Here is a 24,039-nt window from a genome sequence, read left to right as displayed (position 1 = left end):
TTCCCCCAATATTACCTTTCTGTCCTTTGTGGAGGTTCCGGATATAAGTTTCATATCTTTTTTGTTTTTCAGGATTTTTCTCGAAAGGACGGAACTCTTCAGCGTCCAACGGAAGCAGCTGCCTGTCCAGCAGATCGTTCTGTAGCCTGGTCTGAGTCTCTTCGGCTGATGTCGCCTGGAAACGATTCTTCAGAGCTTCCTGCGCGAGTTTCTGCGCTTTACCCCTCTGTTCTTCCAGAGTTTGCTTCACATCTTTGATCCGTTCTCGGTCTTTATCAGAGAGGAGTTCCAGCACAGACGTAGGTCCTAATTAAATAATTATAAAGAAAACTCATATTTAGAACTAGTAAAATGTCCTTGTGATTCTGCTCTCAAGAACACATATGAATATGGGAGGTTTGGCCAAATCCCTGATCAATGCAACTAAAAAGCACATATAGTAAATAAATAGACCTGGTACCTTGTGGGTCAGCTCAGCCGCTCCTCCTGTACCGGCCCCCTCCCGTTATACTAACCCTCCCGTTCCTGGTTCTCTTCTCTCCCGGCAAACATGCATGTCACACCTGGGGCACACAGCAGCGTTTATTGGCGGTGGCCCAACTGCGACTGTAATACAAATGGCCTACAAACGCCTTCCCTTGTGTATATCTATGCATCAGAAGGGTGTGATATAAGAGACAGACAGTAATTAGATAGACAGTGTCTAGGTAGACACCAGATATTAGATGGACAATAGGTCAACAGGCACAAACGGTCGACATGTAAGAAGGTCGACAGGTACAAGTGGTCGACAGGGTCAAAAACGCAAAAAAAGGGACAACACAAAAATGGTCGACACATGATTTTTTTTGTTTTGTTTTCTAGCCCTAATCTTCACCCTAACCACCACCACCACCCCAATCCCATTGGTGTCCAACCCTAACCCTCCCCTCCTGGTGCCTAACCCTAACGTCCCTTCTAGTGCCTAGCCCTCCGGTAAGTGCCCAACCCCAAACCTAACCCTAAAAAAAACCAAAAACAGGATTTTGGTACTTACCGTTAAATCCATTTCTCCGATTCCACAGGGGACACTGGAGCTTCATGACAGTGGGGTATAGACGGTGGGTTGAGTTGAGCCTGGCACTTTAAAAATCTACAAGTGTGACTGGCTCCTCCCCCTCTATGCCCCATCAACCCCAGTTTTAAAGAACTGAGCCCGAGAGGAGACGGAGAACAGACTGAAGAACAGAGAAGGAGAACAGGAAAAGAAACATCCAACATACTGACACACTGCAAGAACACAGCAGGCTGCAGTGATAAACAGTCACACAATAAAAACAGACAAAACTGCAACAGAACTGAAGCAGAACAAGCAACTGAGAACAGGCAAGAAGCACTGGGTGGGCGTCCAGTGTCCCCTGTGGAATCGGAGAAATGGATTTAACGGTAAGTACCAAAATCCTGTTTTCTCCTTCATCCACTAGGGGACACTGGAGCTTCATGACAGTGGGGACGTCCCAAAGCTACCCTCCTGGGGGGGGAGAGTGCTGAACGCCCTGCAAGACACTACGACCAAAATTTGAAGCAGAAGCCGCAAAAGTGTCAAATCTGTAGAAACGTACAAAAGTATGAACCGAAGACCACGTCGCTGCCCTACAAAGCTGTGAAGCCGAGACACCTCTACGTGCCGCCCAAGAAGTACCCACAGAGCGCGTAGAATGCGCAGAAATGGATACCGGCGGTGGTCGAGCAGAAGCAACATATGCCTGACGAATAGTCAGACGAATCCACCTGGCCAAAGTTTGTTTAGACGCAGGCCAGCCACACCGATTAGCATCATAAAGGACGAACAGAGCCTCTGATTTACGTAGCCCCTCAGTACGGGACACATAAATGCGAAGTGCCCAAACCACATCCAAGGAGTGAGAATCCCCAGAAGAGTCCGACAACGCTGGCACTACAATCGGCTGATTCAGATGAAAACCCGAGACCACCTTGGGCAAAAAGGAAGGCCGGGTACGAAGTTCCGCCCGATCTTCGTGAAAAATCAAGTAAGGGGAACGGCAGGACAAGGCTCCAAGTTCAGACACACGTCTGGCCGAAGCCAGGGCCAATAAAAGGATCATCTTCCAAGTCAAATACTTCAATTCCACCTCCTGCAAAGGCTCAAAGGTGGATGACTGAAGAAAAGATAAAACAAGATTCAGGTCCCAAGGAGCCGTGGGTGGCACAAAGGGGGTCTGAATTCTAAGTACCCCTTGAAAAAAGGTCTGAACCTCCGGAATCAGAGCTAGGCGACGCTGGAAAAAAATAGAAAGAGCAGAAATCTGCACTTTAAGCGATCCCAAGCGTAACCCCGCATCGAGGCCTTTTTGAAGAAAAAGAAGAAGACGTGGTAAATGAAAAGAGGAAGTGGAGGATCCACGACCTTCACACCAGGAGATATAAGCCCTCCAAATGCGATGATAATGCGCTGTTACCGGTTTTCTAGCCCTAAGCATGGTAGGAATGACCGACCTAGGAACTCCATGGCTTCTTAGGATGGCGGTCTCAATAGCCACGCCGTTAAACGAAGCCGCCGTAAATCCGGGTACACACATGGACCCTGTTGTAGAAGGTCCGATCGTAGCGGAAGAGGCCAAGGTTCGTCTGCCAGAAGGAATAAAAGATCGGAGTACCAAACCCGACGAGGCCAATCCGGAGCCACTAGGATGACGGTGGACGACTCTCGTTTGATCCGCTTGAGAATCCGAGGGAGGAGCGGAAAAGGTGGGAACAGGTACACAAGGCTGTACGGCCAAGGGATCAGTAAAGCATCCGCTCCCACCGCTGCCGGATCCATGGTCCTGGAGCAGTAAAGGGGTAGTTGATGATTTATCCGAGATGCCATCAGGTCTATCTGTGGCTTCCCCCATGTGCAAACCAGTTGATGAAAGACCTCGGGATGAAGGGACCACTCCCCGGGATGAAGATCCTGACGACTGAGGTAGTCCGCTTCCCAGTTGTCGACCCCCGGAATAAACACTGCGGAAATGACCTCTACGTGTCTTTCTGCCCACAGAAGGATGCGACTGGCTTCTCTCATTGCCATCCGACTGCGGGTTCCCCCTTGGCGATTTATGTATGCCACTGCCGTGGCGTTGTCGGATTGTATCCGAACTGGAAGTCCTCGTAACAGAGGAGCAGCCTGTATCAAAGCTCTGTAGACTGCCCGCAGTTCGAGAACATTGATTGGTAAGAGGGACTCCTGCTGCGACCAAAGCCCCTGGAAGTGATTGTCCAGAACCACCGCTCCCCATCCGCGGAGGCTGGCGTCCGTGGTGACCAAGGTCCAATTCCAAATTCCGAAGCGCCGACCCGCTAACAGATGCTCCGTCCGAAGCCACCAGAGCAAGGATATGCGGGTCTGGGGAGACAGACGCACCAGCCGATGCATCTGTAGGTGGGACCCGGACCACTGAGACAGAAGATCCAGTTGAAATATTCTGGAGTGAAATCTGCCGAATTGGATGGCCTCGAAGGAAGCCACCATTTTCCCCAGGAGACGGATTCAAAGATGCACAGATACCTTCCTGGGTCTGAGCACTAGACGAACCAGCTCCTGTATGGCTAGGGCCTTGTCCCTTGGCAAGAATATACGAAGCATAGCAGTGTCTAGAATCATTCCTAGGAACTGAAGTCTCTGGGACGGCATCAACTGAGACTTCTGGAAGTTCACAATCCATCCATGTTGAATGAGAATCTGATGTGTAAGGGACACTTGGTGTAAAAGGACTTCTGCCATCGGAGCCTTGATGAGTAAATCGTCTAGGTACGGAACTATCGTCACCCCCCGAGAGCGCAAGTGAGACACCATGACGGCCATCACTTTGGTGAATACCCTGGGAGCTGACGAGAGACCGAATGGCAGGGCCTGAAACTGGAAATGAGCTTCCCTGATGGCAAATCTGAGGAAAGCCTGGTGAGGAACCCAAATTGGGACATGCAGATAGGCGTCCTTGATATCTATCGACACCAGAAACTCTTCTGCCTCTAGTCCCGCAATGACAGAATGGAGAGATTCCATCTTGAACCTGTGAAATGAAAGATACTGGTTCAAGGATTTCAGATTCAGAATGGGTCTGACTGACCCATCTGGTTTCGGAACCACAAAAAGGTTTGAGTAAAACCCTTGTTGTCTTTGTGCAGTGGGAACCGCCACAAGGACCTCGGCCAGCAAAAGTTTCTCGATCGCTTGACGCAAAATTAGTTGCTTCAAGGGATCGACGGGCAAACTTGTTGTAAAATAACGCCCAGGAGGAGTGAAAGCGAACTCGATCTTGTACCCTTGAGATACCAGATTTCGAACCCAAGTGTCTGGAGAAGTCCGTCTCCAAACCTCCGAGAAACGCTGGAGGCGAGCCCCCACCTTCGGATTTCCGAGATGGGATGGGAGCCCGTCATGCCACAGGCTTGTCTGCTGGCTTGGGATCTGGACGGCGGCCAATATTTGCTTGACGTCCTCTAGCACGGCCTCCTCGCCCCGCTGAAGACGAACCTCGCGATCGTCCCTGAAATCTTGCCGATGCTCGAAAGGAACGAAAGGAAGGTCCCCTAAACGAGCGACGCGGAGGAGGTGCTGATGAAGGTAGAAAAGTACTCTTACCTCCAGTGGCCAGCGAGATCCATTTGTCCAGCTCTGGACCAAATAAAATATCGCCTGTGAAAGGAAGAGCTTCCACTGCTCTTTTTGACTCCGCATCCGCTTGCCAGGCACGAAGCCAAAGTGCCCGGCGAGCAGAGACCGCCGAAGCAGAAATCCTAGCGCCTACCTGGCCGATATCTCTGGAGGCATCTCCTAAGTATACAGCAGACTCCTGAATATGTTCTGCCAAGGTAATCAGATCTGCCCGCGGAGTGCTGGATCTAAGACCCTCAGTCAATTGTTCCGCCCACTTTTCCACAGCCTTGTTGACCCAAGATCCTACCAAGGCCGGCCAGAGAAGTGCACCTGCGGCCGTATAAATGGATTTCAAAGTGGTTTCTAATCTCCGCTCTGAGGTTTCCTTCAATGTAGTAGCTCCTGGAACAGGTAACGTGGTCTTCTTTGACAACCGAGAAACCGAAGAATCCACAGGTGGCGGGGTCTCCCACCTCTTCCTATTTTCCGCAGGAAATGGGTAAAGAGAGAAAAAGCGCTTAGGAATCTGGAATTTACGGTCCGGATTCTGCTAGGCTGCCGTCATCTGTTCGTCCAACTGGAGAGAAACAGGGAATGTGACGGCCATCTTCTGTGACCTGGCAAATAAGGAGTCTTCTAACGATTCTGGAGCTTCCTGGCCAGAAATCTTAAGAACTTCCCTTACCGCTAGAATGAGTGCGTCAATACCTTGCAATGCCTCAGGTTCTTGTGAGTAAGTCTCTACGTCTGATTCGTCCAGCATCTCCCCTTCCTCCTGAGACGAGTGATCCGCTGCCGAATCCTCATCCGACTGGAGAACCGCCGGAAGAGCCCTCTTTTTAGATGAGCGACTTACCGTAGCTTCAGGAGCTTTAGACGCAGAACCCATCGCTTGAGCAAGGCTATTCACCGAGCGGACTAAATTCTGAGCCCACGCTGGTTCTGCTAGAAAAGAAGGGTGAGATGTGCCAGGTAGATCTCCGGCAGACTCCCGTTCCCTACGGGAAGCGGCTAATTCAGAAGAAAGGTCCGCCATGACCCCGGCCAAACTATTTATGAAGGAGGGAGTGACAGACTGCGTGTTAGCACTGTCTGCTTCACACGTCTCGCACAGGGAAGACCCTTCGGAGCGAGCATGGGTAAATTTCTTCCTGCACTTAGTGCAGGCAAACAGCTTTTGTGATGCAGTTTTTTCTGCCCTGGATGTCATCATGTACTCACAGACAAGCACCACATACAATTCAGGAATGCAGAAGAGGTATAGGGAGAAGCAGAATTACAATAATAATGCTACTCAAGTATGGGAGCAGACAGAGCAATAAGGGAGGAGCAGAATTTCAATAATAATGCTACTCAAATTGCAGGCAGAGCAGTATAGGAGGAGCAGAATTTCAAGAATAATGCAACTCAGTAACAGGGGCAGACAGGCATATAAGGGAGGAGCAGTCAATAGGACCAGAAAGCAGTTAAAAACACCCTCTGTATTTACAGACCCCTGTAGAAGCTGTCCACTGCTCTCAGTTTTCTCCTCTCCCCCTCCGCTCAGTGCCTTCAGTCTCTCAGTGAAGGAGGAAGAGGAGGAGGGACCCATAAGCTCCTCCTCCTAATGGCCGCCGCTTTGTATGCGCGCGGCATACACTTATACAGTGGGGACGTTCTCCGCCGCCAGTGATAACCGTGCCGGTGCCTTTTACACAAGCACCGGCACGCAGAGGTAGGAATGCTGCTCCGAGCCTACCTAACAGCCAGCGCCGGTGTTCTATCACACTGACAGCCGCGCGCTGTTACCAGACCCAGCCGTTATTTTCACCTCTCCTGCTAGTCAGGAGAGGTGTGCTACTCACCGGGCTGCTGCGGCCAGAGTGCTGGGCAGTGAGGGGAGAGCGGGGACCCGGACACAAGCCAGTGGTAGCTGAGGCGGGCCCCGCTGAGTCTGATGACTCCTAACTGCCTAAAGCAGCCTCCCCTCCATAGGGTGACCGGACACAGGCTGCAGTAGCCGTGTGGTATTCTTTTACATTTATATAAAAATTAATATAAGGGCTGGAGACAGCCCCTGTGCACCGGCTCAACTCGGGCACATTCTAAAAACTGGGGTTGATGGGGCATAGAGGGGGAGGAGCCAGTCACACTTGTAGATTTTTAAAGTGCCAGGCTCAACTCAACCCACCGTCTATACCCCACTGTCATTAAGCTCCAGTGTCCCCTAGTGGATGAAGGAGAAATAAATCAAATCATGTGTCAAGCATTTTTGTGTCGACTTTTTGACCCCCGTCAACCTTTTTACATGGCGAACTTGTGTGTCGACATTTTGCCCCCGTCGACCTATTGTCTGTCTAACATCTAGTGTCCATCTAGACATTGTCTATCTACAGTCCGGAACCTGCATCAGAACGTGCAAGGTCTGAGGCGTCCACTTTTAGCGCCCTTGCACGCTGTAATACCTTGTACGCCAGCATCTGTCACACCATCAAAACTTGCACCAGCCCTAAGGGAAGTGCAGCTTCTCTGCCGAGTACGGCCGTCCTATGCTTGCGGCTGTGCGTCTAGGAATGCAGCCGCCTGCACTGACACGCCCGTGATCCTCCCAAAACACGCCCACTGAACGGCCTAGGTTTACCTGCACTACTAATCACCTCCCAGTCAATGCCCAGTAAACGCCCCTCACTTGTCCTCCACAGATCCGTTACCAACTGAATGGATCACAGCACCTATGTGGTTACTCTCTGTGTAACGCAGGTTATTTGAAATTTTCGTGCATGCGCAGTTGCAAATAATCGCTCAATTACGTGAACAATAGCGTTGCGTGCGACTCAGAATCAGCCCCCTAATGCGGTCGGACGCTCTGACAGAGCGCTCGCTCTGAATCAGGGCCGGTATTCATTTATTTTTATTTTTTTAGAATGGCCTCCTGGCCGCTCGCATAGCTGTGGGTGACCACCTTTGTAGCGAGACCCGAGTAACGGTTTGCCCGTCGCTATCCGGGTCTCGCGCATGCGCACAACGGAGCCGGCTCCGTCATGCGCATGCGCACTGGGCCACCATCGACCCGCTTGCAAGCGCATAGCGCCCGCGAGCGGGTCTGAATCAGGCCCTCTGCTTGTAGAGGAGTGAGAGAGAGCATGATGGACATGTTTAGGGAAGTAGAGATATACAGGTTATTTCAGGCGAGTAATAACACAGCTTTCCATATATATTAATGTTACATAAGTGACTTAAATAAAATCCCTATATGTAGATACTTGCGTTTTTGAGAGGGCCAGGTGGTCCCTTGCAGGTACACCCCCTAATATTACCCATTGATTAACCTGCCAGCTCAGTAAGTATTGAGCAAGTCATTGTCTGTGTCACACGAATAACAGACAATGGGCGACACACGTGGGCACCAGGTCACCCACCTTGCAGCGCTGCTTCTCCCAACAGGTCCCTTCTCTGGGAAGAACTAAGGTGGTGCCTGCTTGGCGTCTGCTCTTTAGGTACAGCCGGGGGTTTCTGTGAGAGGTCCAGCATGGCCTGCAAGGTGGCAGAACTCTGACTGCTGGGAGCCAGTACGGGCCTGAAGTAGTGCACCGGGCGATAATCCCTTGGGAGCTCAGGGGGTGGATAAATCTGTGGGCATCAAAGAGACTTCGTTAGCGCAATTTACATAAATAAAAATGCACAAGAGCAAAAAAAACAACAACATTTCAACGGGTAGGAAGCCCCCTACTGCATTGTAATATTTACCATAATGCGATTTAGGAACGTGGCAGCAGGGGGGGGGGTACCTGACACAGGAGGGAGTGCCAGAGTAGAAAATGAGCTGATTATCACCCCCTTTCACATCGCGTTGATCCCGGGTGTGAGCCGCCTAAGACCCCTTTCAGACTGGCGGTCCGAACCAGCACTAATGCCGGGTCCATGACGTCACCGTCATCGCTGCTGAGCCGGCGCTTGGACATGATCTCATCTCCAAGCGCCGGCTCTCCCTTATACAGTGAACAGGACCCGGGTCGCCTTGACCCGAGTTACCCGTTCACACCGTATCGTGAATTGGGTTGAACTCGTGTTCAACCCTGCTCGCTACCAGAGTTGAAATGCCGGGTCGCTTCACATTGCGCAGTAACCCGGGTGATTGGATGGCAGTGTGAAAGGGGTATGACTGGCTTCTCAATGCTAAGAAGCTGTGAATGTTTTCTTGACAAGGTAATGTGTACGACGCATTGGGAGTATAGGATAATTCATACGTAGGCGGACACAGAGGTCCCTTCCATTCTTTCTTAGAAACTGGCAAAATTGCTCCACGTTGCTTTAGGTTTGGGGGGTGTAGAAAACAAGACACGAGAGCGTCATCCTTATATTTATTTGAGGAAAGAGAAAAAAAGGAGACTGGGAGCTTCCAGCTTTATGTATTGCAGTCTGGATGCTTGGTGTAGTAACGTAAATTACATGACATGCCGCAGCACGTTTGGGCCCGACGCTGCTGCTGCGCCCGCTTTACCGACTTTTGCCGTAACTGTATCTGTGACTTTATGCCAATACTGGTATTAGCCTTTCCCCTGGTGTACAAACATACATGGACTGAGACGCCCTCTTTGAACAGCTACAGACGCTGAAATACCGCCTGGTGTGTCTTTAGACACCGCTATCGATTGCACCATTGAAACAGAATCAGAGTGCGGCTTCCAATGTGAGCGATTAAGCGTCTGAGTGTGTAACCAGTTATGCAATGCGCCCGCGACACTCCCATAACACGGCCATAAGACGGACCACCTCTGTGCTTCTGAATAGCCACCGCCCAGTCACCGCCCGGCACGTTCCCAACACATTTCTCATACCATGCATCTCAATTGCAACAGCGCCTCTGTGTGTACACACCGTGTAATGCATGTGCAGTACAAGGTTTTTAACGCAGCAGCAGAAAAAAAAAAAAAAAAAATCGGAAAATGGTATCTTACAAACATTATTCAACTTTTTTTTTTTAATCATTTACAGGTTTCATAACGGAAAGTGTAGAGTTCTAATTAGAAAGAGAGGGGGGGATAACAAACAAACCCAAAACTACCCAATATAGAATATCGCTAGGCAGCCCTGGTCCAAAATACTAGTGTGTAAGGCACATATTCATGTATACCTTTTTTAATGGAGGCGATTGCGCTGCCATAGAAAAGCCGTCCAGCATCTTACCAATGTACTGAAGTTCTTTTGAAGACACTGAAAGACAATATCGTGGTCACCAACAAACAGTGAAGTGATATCATTATTACATTAAAGTATACAAAAAGTGTTGGACTATTGTAGCTGACTCGGGAATGGTCATGCTACAAAACATTTTGGTGGCGGACTTAGAAAACGGAGATTTATTAGTTGATTGACCCCAAGGCCTCGTAAACATGTACAGCAAAAAGCGACAAGTGTGAGACGACTCTTCTCTCGCCTCCCTGCAGCGTAGTTTTCAAAGTAGTTAATGAACGCAAGCGTCATACTCAACAGTATGGAACTTTGTATTCCTGTATTTGATCACTGCAAACTATTCCAATTACAGCTTCAAGTGTGTGTACCAGTCTATACATTTACATTATCTCATCCAGCTCGTGTTACTAGAGTCACAGGGTTATATCTTAGAATATATTATTTAATTTTATTTGTAAGTTGAATTAAACTTAAAAGTATGTCAGATGTTAAAGCTCTCTTTCTTTCAAGAACCAATTAGCTTTGCATGTTTGAGTTTGGAAACTTCCCCTCCCAAATCTCTCTGCACGTTACATCTGCACTGCAGCACGGTTTTGGTGCAAAGTTACTTGCTATTTTTTGGTTTGCTCCCAATTTCAAATCAGCCCCTAGATTTCCTTAAAAATAAAGATCATATTCCACCATCCTGCCTTTAATACACAAGAAATGTGCCCCGTAGAAGCAATGCATAATACATTAGATATCTACTTTACTATTTTATATATTATAGTGTTCATTCTAGCACCCTGCACCTGTCACCACCTGTGCAGTTCCTCTTTCCTGCCTGGGGTATCGCTGTCTGCTCTGGTGCTTCTAACACACTCACCTGATGCAACAAAGTGCTGTTATACAGACCAGTGTGAGCTAGAAGCACCAGAGCATAGAGTGTGACACCCCAGGCAGGAAAGAGGAACTGCACGGGTTGTGACAGGTGCAGGGTGCTAGAATGAAGACTATACTACACTTAAAATTCAGCCCTGAGTATTTGCATGATCATCATGAAACATGGAGAATAATTTTCTCGTGGGTTATAGAATTGGTACCATTAATTACAGATAGATAATCTGGATTGCCCTGACTGAAAGATAAATAACATTATGTGATAATCACAGTAACTCATACAACTAGCTTTTGATAAGAGAGTTTAACTGTATACATTGAGCTTGCTTGTAATGTGAAATAGATGCCATAGATTTTTGTATGGTGCTAGGGAGGATGGCGGACATGTAATCAGTCTCTCTAACTACTAGAGAAGTAGAGGTCTCACTGCCACAACCTCCGTCTACCTCAGTACAGTGCCCACACAACCAGTGACCTAGGAAAGAGCCTTGTGGTCCCCCATAATGTGTACCATTGACAACAACATTTGGGAGCCTACACTTCAACCCGCAGTACAGCCTTTGAACTATGCAAAGAATAAGTACTAACTTGTATAGCTTGTTTATGAGCTCTCTATGGGTAACACATTACATTCTCCAGGTCCAAAGCTTTGTCCATAGGGTCAAAAATACTTTACGTGGCATGATCTTCCCTCAGTAAAACAAGGCTGCTTCAGGTCCTGCATGTGGCTTACTTAAAAATATATTTTATTTTTTTTTCATTGTAGCGGATTGGGGGACAACCTTGTGCAGCGACAACTTATATTTTAGATTGGCACTACACTTAGCAGTACTACAACCATAGGAGAGATCTGTTTAATAGATCAGTTTAGGAAGTAGCAATCCCACATGAAAGTTCTCGTCTCCCCCTCGGATGACCACCATCCAGACCGTTTTCTTATGAACTACGGACACTGGGGACAAAGGTTTCAGCTTTAAAAACTGCTCTAAATTTTAGCTACAACTGACAATATGTCAGCACGTGTAATTACCCGGCATGGCGTCGCAGGGGGGAGAATTACACAGACACAGGTTATTCTCATAGATAGAGAGCAGATGCAAACACAGGTAACACTGCAAACACTGGCTACCCACAGCTACGCAAATAAGCAGGACAATGGGCACACCTCTGTTGACAAAAGCATTTGGCACACAGCAGACACCAATCTGAGTGTGTGTGAAGAGAGGGAGAGAATGGGCCTGGTGAGTGATTAGTGTCCTGCTGTAACATAGGGAGACAATGGCTGCACTCTCCACCCTCATTCAATATAAATCCTTCCCAAAATACTCCCCCGCTGCACATTACGGCTGCTGGGAGAACCGTGAAAGTTAACCCTGAAAAGGTTCCTTGTAAACCCACCAGCACAACTAAATGCTGGAACCACTTATAGGAGGGTGGAAGCCATTTATGCGGCACCCAGACTGGTAATCACTATTAGACTCGTAAGGTAGGGATTTAACTCAGCGCCATGTTGGGTCGCTATAGGCGGATGCGCACATTACCGTAGCACAACATCGCCAATTTTCCTGCGCACATCTATAGGATGTGAGGCATAGTCAGCGATGCTGGTGGAACGCACATCGTGACCACCGTCCCTAATTGAATCTCCCTTTAGGTGTCTTACTGCCAACTTCCAGAACAGTGCCCATATATACTGTAGAACTCGGCCAGTTGGGGGGGGAGGTGGGTGAAAATATTACGAGGCCGCCGTTTTGCTAAATTTACAAAGCTTTTGATGCATCAGTGATGTCACTAGTTACTACGGAATGGAGAGGCCGCATTCTCTGCACTGTGTATTAGGACTGCCTTCCCTACGTCTAGGCCTCGGGTCCACATTAAACTGCCTCACTTATTTAAACATGTAAATCCATTATTGGGCATTAGTGTATATATAAGAGCATGTGTAAAACTCGATAGGAAAACTCTTTTCGCAGCGACATTATGTAACTGAATCGCAGAGACCACGCAGACCCATCGCAGAGTGGTTTGCAGGAAGTGAGCGTTTGTGGGTGGTGACGGGGGAGTGGTAGGAGGAACGCAGGCGAGTCAGTGCGTTTGAACACCGTCACAGGGGCGTGCATAAATTAGCCACTGCCAAGGCATACGTAGCCTGAGCTCTCGGTGCGTGTGATGAGGTTAGCAATCACTGAGTAAGGTCAGACCTGTTGTAATTGTGCGTGAGGCTGCGATGGTACTCCATGTTACCGATGGTTTCACAGACTTGCAAGGTATTACCGATTTCAGTTAGGTGAAGTGGGCGTCTATATGTTGGGCTGCGACGGCATAGCGATTGCCAACATTGGCATCTCATTTATATTTTCTCAGTGGGTCTGCGTGTGTAATCATAGCTGCAATAGCGATCCTTGCTGAATCAGTCCCAATATTCTTAGTACCATTCATAGTGAAGAAGGGGTAGGGATGGCATATTTATCACCCCTGTTGGGATCTTCATGTATTGGGATGCTGCTGTCGGGATTTGAACCAGCGGCTATTCAGCTGTCGGTATGTCATACCCAACCACCTCCGGCCACCCAAGCCCTGTAGTCTGTAGTTTAATTTTGAGATTTTTTTTCTGGTAAAATATGCTAAATTTGCAATCACATACAAATATTTCCAAGGGCGTTTGTGGACATAGTACATATTGAGCATACTTTACTATTCAGCCCTTTGCAAGCACAGTATGCATAAAGAACAGAAGCTGCTAAATGTTATTTACAGAGTGCTTAGAACCCAGGTGTCGATGAGAGTCTCAGGTTCCAATGCAGCCAGGATCCTCTACTCATGCCCACTAGCCACATAGAGTTGTACATGTGAATACCATGTACCGGATACGGGGAAGCATGTGCCTGTGCACTTGCCTCTGAGAGCAAAGCAGCCCAGGAAGCTGTAGGCTAGATCTACCTCAGACCTCCCCCTGCCTGTCAGCACAGACAGAGCCAGTGTAACCAGTATCCAGCAGTGGCTTCAATGTCAGCTGCGGTTCCATCTACTAATGCTGGCAGTAGGGGATCTGAGATATGCTCCATTGGTTAAAAATGTGTATAACTGGCTGCAATTCACCGTAGTGGGCACCATCTTCCCTCTCCATATTATTATTACATTGCTGAAATAATGTGTTAAACTCCTTTCATGTTATACCAGAAATTATGATGAACTTCTAAAGCAGTGGTCAGGGAACAGGGGTAAAATTACCCCACATGGGGTAAAAATGAAATTCCTGGGGGTAATGGACGGACAGCCGGGCATGCATATGAATCATTCTATAATGATTCATATGCATGCCCGGCTGTGCCGCAGGGAGGCTCTACGCCAGATGCCCGCTGAGATGTTATTACCAGCGGGCGCCTGGCTCCTTCCCTGCAGTGCCGTGTTAGCCGGAGGCTGGAGTTCTCTTCTGAACTCCAGCTTCCGGCTCTCTCCATGCGCACTATGGGAGAGACGTCATGATATCTCTCCCATAGTTCCGAGGAGCAGCCGGGCGGACAGGACGGCGGAGGATGCAGTAGCGGGGATTAAGGTAAGTGGGGTTTTTTTGTACAAGCGGCACTACAGGGGCATTATATGGGGGCATTACTACATGGGCATAACTATGGGGGCACTACTACAGGGGCATTATATGGGGGTACTACTACAGGGGCATAACTATGGGGCACTACCACAGGGGCATTATAGGGGGGGTACTACCACAGGGGCATTATATGGGGGTACTACTACAGGGGCACTACTATACGATTTCCTTTCAAATCAAGAGGGTAACGTCGGCGTATCTAAATATATTTTGGGGTAAACGGTAAAAAAGTTCTCTGACCCCTGTTCTAAATCATTATATTATACCACAGGTTCTCAAACTCGGTCCTCAGGACCCCAAACAGTGCATGTTTTGCAGGTCTCCTCACATAATTACTAGTGAAATAGTTTGCTGCACCTGTAGATCTTTTAAAATGTGTCAGTGAGTAATGAATACACCTGTGCACCTGGTGTGTGACCTGCAAAAAGTGAACTGTGTGGGGTCCTGAGGACCGAGTTTGAGAACCACTGCATTATACTAAAGGCCCCCATACACGGTGCGATATAGCAGCTGATCCGACGGATTGGGACAATATCGCTGCTGCATTGTACAGAGTGTGAGCATGATCGGCCAGTGTGCGCTCCCGTGGGGTCGTACATTGCACTTCCAGGTTCACTTGATCTGGGGATGCGATTTACAATCACATGCAGCGCTATGCGGGTGGGGGAGGGGGGTGCCGGCATATCGAGCGGTCGGCCACCCGATCGCTCCATGTGTGGGGACCGCCCGATAAGTCGGCTCTCGGATTACAAGTCGCAGCGCAAAGGGTATATAGCACCATGTATGGGCACCTTAAGCCAGTGTCACTATATGGGAACCACGTGCCTGGTGCCCGAATTCCTGATGAATGGACAGGCTGCAGTTTCACGAATATTGGCTTCAGCACACAAAATAGCCGCCTCCACCGTAGGCAACATGTACATATTCATCTGCCAAACTTTTATAGCTCTTTTTTTTTTCTTTTTGTATAAAAACAATTATAACCCCAAATATAGGAGACTGTAGGGCAGCTCTATGTCCATGCCACAATTGTGATAAGGAAGGAGTATTAAGATCACAGAAGTTTGTTGGGGGACAAGTTAAAACAAATCATTGTTCTTCTCACCGACTCTCCTGCAGCGTCAGAGGCGGGAGTTGTTATCCTGATAAGTATAAGCAGCCTGTTCTTCACCTACAATACTTCCCTAGTAATCACCTTTCTTGTTTTTATATTCTTTTGGTGCTGTCCATCCAAACAGCCCGTCTCCACCCTCCTCCTCTCGAAGGACTGTATCGTATTTAGACAACGAGTCAGTTCCGTATATATCATCATCCTCGTCCTCCATGGCTCCCACACCAAAAGCCTGCAGGGAAAACCAAACTCACTTTAGTTTTCATCGGAAGAGGCGGAATCCAAGTACAGGAGGGGGCATCGTATAATCCCTACAATGAACCCATAGTACACGCGAGAGGACAGGAGTACTGCTACACAGTCACAGGTTATCGGCGAAGCGGACTAGCAGTATTGTAAAGATCCTTTATGACCCTAAGAACACTTACTTGGCCAGAGATCCCGACCTTCCTTCCTTTGCTGTGCCGTACTTCACCCAGGAGATTGCTCGTCTTGTCGGAGGCATCACCGAACAGAGAAATGTGGGATTCCACATTGCCAAACAATGCCCGATGAGGATCCAGTCCCCGGTAACCAAGACCGTGGACATTGTCCTTTACGGTAAAGTCTACGGGAATCACATCTTTGGGTGCAAATGTTACGTTCTCAGGCAGATACTCGTCTTCCTCATCCTAGGATAAAAGACATGCAGAATGTTGACGTTAATGTTTTGGTTGTTGTTTTTTTTTCTATATAATTATATTTAAGCCTTTACTTTATGAGTAGCAGAATGACGAGGCTTGTCCTGATTCCCAACAACCCCTTGATAGCTGAATTTTTCAGTGGGTGGGTGGTCCAGCCCCTGATCAATAAAAGGACACTGAGAGGGCAGAATGAGGCAAACTGAGGTCATAAGTCTTCACCCACTTGTATGACAATATTAGTGGGTATGAGAAGAGGATTTTAAAATAGCAAACTAGACAGACAGGGCCTGATCCACAGTTGGACACAATTCGGCCTCAATCCATGCCTGGAAATACATGCAGATATTCACCTGTATTCCCAGATGGCCGCACCTATCCATCTGTCATCACTAAGGAGGCCAATCCCGGGATCGGCGGGAACCTGGGATTTATCCCTAAAATTGTCGGGTTTTGAATCCTGGGATTTCGGGATTAGTGAGCACAGGTTTTTTTGCGCTGTTTAGTTGTTTTTTCTTAATGCCAGGCAGCGCTGGGCACCTGCTGCACTTGCTCAGACGCTGCCAGGGCCCCCGGCTGTGCGCAGCGTGACGTGACATCAGAGGTCACGCTGCACAGCCCCACGCCGACCCACCCCTCCCATTGAACAACTCAACCTCGGGTATCCTGGGATTGAGTATTTTTCAATCGTGAATCCCGGGGTTGAAAAGACGACCGGGGAATTTGCCTCCCTAGTCACCACTGTTGGCGCGGACTTGCACCAGCCTTATCCTTAGGGCGAGAGACCAGTCGAAAATCAGACGGATCTCCAACATTCCCTCATCTCTAAATAGCTCGGAATTCTGTCTATACTTCCACGGGACACTTATCCTACGCAAATACAGTTAAAAAGTAACTGTACAAAAGTATCTGTACAAAGCACACATGGGAACACACAGCAGCCATGGTTCATCCACTCTTCCAACAAATGTCCTAGAATCTTGTTACACCTACCTCCGATTCCTCCGAGCCAGCAGGGAGCTGCGCACAGCCGTACACCTTCATACCGCCACCATCCCCTAGACAAGGAGAAAGAACACAGAGAGAAGCATTACACCAACGCCGATAACGACATTGAGCCATGCACTGCAGGGTAAACACTATCCAATATCGCTCATGGAGCATATCGTCTAGTGGGTACGCGCCTTTATTCTATCACACATTTCCACCTACCAGATTTCTGTTTCCGTGCAACCCTCTTTGTCCTAGGACCCACTCCTTGCCCCTCCTTCCAGCCCATCTGCCGCAACAACTGCACTCCTATAGTGATCCTATGGAGAACCAGAGAGGAACATTTAGCGCTAAACACATTATAGGGCGTCAACGAGAAAAAGACTTCCATACATACTCCGTTCTGGTTCCGACGCCTAGAGCTCCCGCAGGTCACTGATCTCTGTGGAGAGACTCGGCTGTTCTTCCCAAGACAGAGACAAGACCAGGAACAGGGGAAAGTCACAGGGGTGTCATGTACAAGTTACAACTTGGACAAGTAGCCGTGTGCAATCCACCAGTTGTCTCTCTATAGAGATTAGTGATCTATACGCGAGTTTCCACCTCTCTTCTGTCCAGCAGGTAGACAGACGCAATTGTATAAAGTCCGGCATAAGGATATAGCCCAGAATACAAAGGAGCTCATGTAATAGGGTGCGAGCTGCAGCGGAAACTCCTGCGAGTCTTCCCGTAATGTTAAAGCGGCAATCTTTTTAAAAGGCAAAACTGGCTGGTTTTGCTTTTAAAATGATTGCTGCTTTAAAAATACGGGAAGACTCAAGCGTTCTGCCAGCGGCTGCAGCTCGCACCCTTTTACAAAAGCCCCATACACTTGTATTTTCAGGTGCTCATTTGACATGTCATGGGCTACACCATACAGAGCACAATGCATCCATTCAGGAGTTTGCTGGTAAACAATTAAATCACTCGATCTGCATAAAACTCGCCATTGCGTACATCTCTGAATCACCCTCCCTGAACATAAGGGGACAGGTTTCCTTCATTCTATGTAACATTGTAATCCTCTGCTCCTGTATCATTTGTCATACTTAGAGGGGACGCCCACCTCACCGACCCCATCCTTAATGTCACCTGTGCCCCCCGCGACTCCTCCTGTGCACATTTCAGCATTTGGCTTGCATTGTAAGTAAGCAGGCTACATGGCAGAACGGAATATATAATGGGGGAAGTCACGCTCTTCAACACAAGGTCGCTGCTTGTAATTAGCTTTATAGTTTATACTTCCCATCATGCAGACAACAGAAAAACAATAGAAGTTAAAGGGGCTCACGCAGAGTTGGATGCAATTTCCACCAAAGAAAGTATCTGTAATTTATGTCCATTAAAAATACACAACCTGCATAATATACAGAGCAGCAGCTATCTGCACTTATTACACATAAGATAGGCTAACAGCATCTCTTCCTGTAACATCTGCCGTTTTGAGCAAGACGATATACAAGGAGCGCAACTCATCCCAATGACCGTATTGTACACAAAGGCTTCATTACTTTGCGGGAGCGATTAAGTCCTCCAGGATGGTGGCTCCGGGAATGGGTGCGGTGACTGCCGCCAGCTCTCTGGCCTTTTCCCGAACTTTGTCTTTGGTTTTTGAAGCAAAGTCATCTGTAGTCATGATCTCCTTGGGTGCTATGCCAAATTCCCCAAGATCCTGCAACATAAAGTGCTTTCATTATAATGGTCACCATGATTGTTTCTTTGCAGCAGTAAAATGAGTACGCATATTTTTTTGCCATATAGTTCATACTTATAAATACTTAGGGAGTTATATTTGCAGGGAAGCTGCATCCTGAAAGGAACACATTGCAAATACACCCCATTAGCTTCATAGGTGCTAATCTGTAAATGTGCAATTGGCCAAAATAAAAAATAGGAAAGTTTCCAGGGACAAATATTAAAAACCTGGAAAATGCCACATCCGCCCACTCTACATAGGCAGCAATACTGTGGAACACCTACGTGCGAACGCAAGAGTTACAACCCAGTCACACAGCCGCACATTTAGATGTATTCGGTTTGCGTACAGCTCTGCATCTCCCGTAGTTGCGTGCGCTTGGTTCTGGAGTATACACAGGGCAAAAACACGCAAAATGCGCTGTATAAACTGATCTGTGTCCAACTCTGCGTCAGCCCTTTTGTGTTTATGCAACATGTACACTGTTTAGAGTCAGAACCGCTAAAAAGAGAATCAAAAAGCCATGTCATAACGAGAATCTGACTACCTGGGAAACAGTGCTCCATCAGGAAGCAGCTAACAAAAGGGGATACAAAATTTTATATTTTACAAGTTGTTTCACACCCGACTAGTATATCAAGGGAGGTAGTTCTTGCAATACGTAGCAGAGTATGCTGCGGATGCCCACCTAGGTTTTTTTTTCCCACCACTGGTTAAGGGGGCAGCAATAGGGGGAAGGGGCAGGTACTGATTACCCTAGCCCGGGCTTGTCTAGGGGGCTTGGCGGGGCCCTGGCCACCCTTGGAGAAGGAGGAATGCATGCCTCCTGCATAATATTCACTGCAATATTTGTCCGAGCCCCCAGTAGGTCTGAGCAACCCTGGTTAAAGCAATAAAGCACATTGCAGCATATTAGAAGTAGATAATAGATTACTGTAATCACTAACAATTTAATATTAGCTTTTACCTCATCATCCATAAAATCCTCCGGCCTACTAGTCTGTCTTTCTGATTTTCCCTGACGCGAGGACACGAAGGTGGATGGCGTCCAGCCTACAAACCAGCAAATCACTCACAATGAATAATCATGTGTGTTTCCATCACTCGCTTACTCACTCAGCTTACAACATATATTACTATTTTTTATTATCAGGCATTATAAATAAATTAAAACAGATATTTCATGTATTACGTAAAGCAGGTAGGCAAATTCTTGAAATAGTTTAGTTTGTTGTTTTTTCCTTAATAGACATTTAAAAACAACAATTATAAAACAATATGATGAAAGGCAGCTATGAAACAATGTAACAAGGTAAAATAATTTGCACTTGATGTCAGTGACTTATTAAGTGTGTAAAGGATGACACAATAAAACAACACACAATAATGAGGCTTTTAAAGTCTGAGACAGTAACATTTTGAAATAATGTCTCTTAATTTTGATTGGTGGATCAGTATATAAATGTTAGGGAATACAAACGACCGATGAATTTGATTAGCTAAGAGGATTTACCTTCCTTAGAGCCCACAGTGTTGAAGTATCCAGCAGAAAACCCCCCCATGAAGGCTCCATGGAAACGCTTATAGCGTCCTTTCTCATCGCGCACCGTCTGATCCTGGAGAGGAATCGGCTTCTTGGGGCGTTCACCTAACAGGATAATACATATTGCTTTGTTACACATGTATAGCAATAGCCATAATGTCCATTCACAATTGATTCACCCCCACTATGTCAAATGTTATGTCAACACGGTTAAAATGTTTTTGTTTTTTTTTACATAGTGAGAATGCCGACATTAGAGTGAGGGTAGCATTAGACTAAAAACTGCTTGCCGACATTTCATCGGTTTCTACATGCTAAATGTCGACCATGTCAACATTCTCAATATTGACAAAATATAGCAAACCGCTACCCTTCAACAACAAAGGGGGCGATCCAATTGTTTTATCATGCCCGATCTCCTGTCTAAAGTGACAGGAGATCGGGGGGGCGATATTTAATTGTTTTTGTGCACCAATGCTTTATCCCGCATGTCACGCCCGAATAGGCAGGGTTTAGCCGCGTAAACCCATCTAAAGTCCTGGTTAGGGCGCTCAAACAACAGACTTTTGGCACATTTCTGCTCGCCACCTCAGGAGGGCGCGAGGAGAAATGCTGGCGCCGATGGCTATCGCGTCCTAATAGAGCAACAACTGAATTGCTCAGTCGGGCGCCCATTAGGCAGAGCCGCCGGCAAAATCATTTTCATTCCCCTCCATTGATTAAAGTGACAACGAAACATGAAATACAAGTTGGCTTCCATATAGACTTTCCTATTAATGTTTACAGATGTAGATTATAGGAAAACATTTCAGGTATTTATGAGAACTGAAGACACTTCAGATAATACTACAAATACACGGAAGCTATTTATAAAAAAAATAAAAACAACCTGCTTCTTGTCTCTACCCTTATAGAGGGACACACATGGTAACAATATCTGCCTGCAATAGTTAATAACAGAGAACATTAGCTTACAATCATAACCATTGTACATATAAAGAGAAGATAAACTTCTCCAAGATCTATCACGGTATGAAAAAAATTACATGAATATTTTAGGATGCCTTCACATATTATTATGTTTTATATGCATACATACATACATAAGATGTAGCCCAATAAATCACTACATACAAACCAGTCTTACACCTCATAAAACACATCCATTCATGCATACATACTTCATGCGGGACACATGTGAATATGAAATGATGTAAGGTGCTGAAGGGGGTGCATTTTTTCTGATACAAGATGAGCCCCTTACCCGACGCAGCACAATGAGAGGTGATGAATGAGGCGGCTCACTGTAAGTAATTAGCAACCTAAACATTTTCTGAGTTCTTGGTATACTCCTAGGGCAGTGGTTCCCAATCTTTTTTGAATCACCGCGTCCTAGTTCATCAGCATGGTTTTCACGGCAGCCCTAAGCCAAAAGTTTGGTATTGGGAAATTCAGAAAAATATGTAGAGAAGTAGTAAAGTGAGGTCATTTGTGCGCCCCTGTCATCCTTAGTTTCAGTTATGTGGTGGTGGACAGGTTTGTGCACATATTTACATTACATTGACCATAAAGAATTTGAATTGGTGCTGGACCACCAACCTGAGGTACCCCTGCAAGTGTCCCAAGGCACACAGTTTGGGAACCACTGTCTTAGGCAATAGCTTGCTTCTCAGTGGGTTTGACCCTAATATTTAAAAGCCCGTGGCGTAGGTGCTCAGTAATGCTGCCCCGGGGGAAGGGGGGGGGTGGGGGTCTGGCTCCTTCACTTTCATCCTGGCTCCTAGATTTTAGAAACATTTGTCAAGCCCTGCCCTAGTTTACATGCATGTCCATGCGATAGGGAATATTGACAATTATTCACCAGTGCACACTACGGGTCCTGGATGAACGCACGCAGATCGGCAGCAGACTGTCAGTGATTGACAGTCTGCTTCCATTTGGCAGTGGGAGGGGCGGAAACAGCCTCCGTTTCCCGGAATGAGGCGTGACGCTGTCATTGGGGGGAGGGAAGAGCCCAGGATCTCCATCGGCTGACGGAGATTTCCTGGCCTTTTTCTCACATCTGCGGTGGCCGGCTTGCATAACCCCAGGGGTCATTTAGCCAGCCGATGTTTCCGCAGATTATCCGATGCTGCATGGTACAACGCAACTCGGATAAGTAATGCAGCAGGAGGCTTGATGCCTCCTGTACATTACCATATCTTCAAGGACGGAATTGCGAAGCTGCTTGCGTGCAGATTTGCAAGTCTGTTCAGTACTGAATCAGGCCCATAGATCGTAAGCTCCACTGGGGCAGGGACTAATGTGTGTGTGACTGATATATTCTCTGTAAAGTGCTAAAGAAAACAAGCGCGCTAAATAAATAACCTAATAAATATTAAATATTTAGAAACATTTTCGATATAGCAATAAATTTTTGGGGAATGCAATTGTTTTCACCAGCGTCTGTTAGTGATGTGCGTTCGACAAGCAATTCAATTGTTGCTCTGATTCGGTGCAAATTCCGCAGGTGCACAGGTTTTTGCTCGCACCCTCCTGAGGTGGTGAACAGAAATCAGCGAAAAGTCCTGGTTTGGCCACCGAAATTGCCGTTTGGATGCGCTAACCAAACCTTTAGACTGGTTTATCCGCTTTATGTGGCTAAACTCAATATATTTGGATGCAACAAGCGCAAAAAGACATGGGCTCCCAAAACAATAGAATATTGCCACTTTAGACGGGAGATCGGACGCAAGAAAAACTATTGCATTCCACCCAATAAACGAAAGATTATGTGATCGTGACGAGACAAACCCAAGGAGATGCAGAGGATCTCTGGACCATCATGCAATATTACTGGTTCTAGTTAGTTACCTGCCACATGTGCATGAAATGTTAACAAAACTCCAGTTACTACACAAGTATAGGAACACTTGGCAGTATAGGAATAGCAACAACAAAGCAGAACTACAAGTCCCATCATGCCCCGCCAGCTACAGTAAAAGTTGGGGCCAGTCAAGGCATGCTGGGACTTGTAGTTCCACTTAACTTGAGAACCACAGGCTCCCCCTAAACTGCCCAATTACCGCCTGATATTAGCCCCCATCCCCGCCAGGAGGCGCTGACACAGGGAAGGGCACATCACAGCTGTCCCCCTTACCCTCTTCGTACGGCTCCAGGGGCTTCCCATAGCTGACCAAATCTTCTTCCCCATCGCTCTCGGGCGCCGCCATCTTTGTGCTCCCTGGCGGCTACGGTGGCCGGGCGGTGCCAAAAGCTCAGCCACGTGACGTGACCTGGAGATGGCTGCCTGCCTGCCGGTCGCCGTGGTAACGGCCTGCTTTGTGGCTGATCTGCAGGACTCGTCCTGGCCGCATAGCGCTCTCCTCCGCTTGCTGGAGCACAGGAGGAGAGCCGACGGCCTGTCTGAAAGCTGTTTCTATTAAGGCTTATGCCACCTGGTTGGGCTTTTGGCATGATGATAGTGCATGCTGAGACTTGTAGTTCTACAGCAGTCAGTCATTTTCTGCCTATAATTAATAAGTTCTATAAATGAAATATAGATTTATTTATTTTTTTGATGGCCTGTCTGTTAGTTTTTTTTTTATGTCAAGTAAAGGGGCCTATGCATCTGAGGTGCATTTATCCGATCTGATCCGCTTCACTAATTGGAAACGGTGATCGGCAGCCATCGATAATTGGTG

The 24,039-nt window shown here is 47.3% G+C and overlaps 1 protein-coding gene across 1 annotated transcript in view; it reads right to left on the bottom strand.

The window, feature by feature from the left end:
- Nucleotides 1–23,743, bottom strand: part of GPATCH1 (G-patch domain containing 1) — a 37,147-nt gene extending 13,404 nt beyond the window's left edge. Inside the window, exons 1-11 of the mRNA XM_088451095.1 lie at nucleotides 23,496–23,743; nucleotides 20,327–20,461; nucleotides 19,781–19,866; nucleotides 18,629–18,789; nucleotides 17,301–17,398; nucleotides 17,082–17,146; nucleotides 15,837–16,079; nucleotides 15,493–15,640; nucleotides 9,753–9,832; nucleotides 8,038–8,248; nucleotides 16–306 (exon numbers count right to left, since the gene is read on the bottom strand). Coding sequence (XP_088307221.1) covers nucleotides 16–306; nucleotides 8,038–8,248; nucleotides 9,753–9,832; nucleotides 15,493–15,640; nucleotides 15,837–16,079; nucleotides 17,082–17,146; nucleotides 17,301–17,398; nucleotides 18,629–18,789; nucleotides 19,781–19,866; nucleotides 20,327–20,461; nucleotides 23,496–23,568 — 1,591 coding nt within the window. The 5' untranslated portion in view covers nucleotides 23,569–23,743. The remainder of the gene's footprint in view (nucleotides 1–15; nucleotides 307–8,037; nucleotides 8,249–9,752; nucleotides 9,833–15,492; nucleotides 15,641–15,836; nucleotides 16,080–17,081; nucleotides 17,147–17,300; nucleotides 17,399–18,628; nucleotides 18,790–19,780; nucleotides 19,867–20,326; nucleotides 20,462–23,495) is intronic.
- Nucleotides 23,744–24,039: the final 296 nt, after the last annotated feature.

Source organism: Taudactylus pleione, unplaced genomic scaffold, assembly GCF_031769625.1.
Source record: "Taudactylus pleione unplaced genomic scaffold, aTauple2 ptg000537l, whole genome shotgun sequence".
NCBI lineage: Eukaryota > Metazoa > Chordata > Amphibia > Anura > Myobatrachidae > Taudactylus > Taudactylus pleione.
The sequence above is the reverse complement of the archived record's forward strand: the minus strand, read 5'-3'. Positions and strand labels throughout refer to the sequence as shown.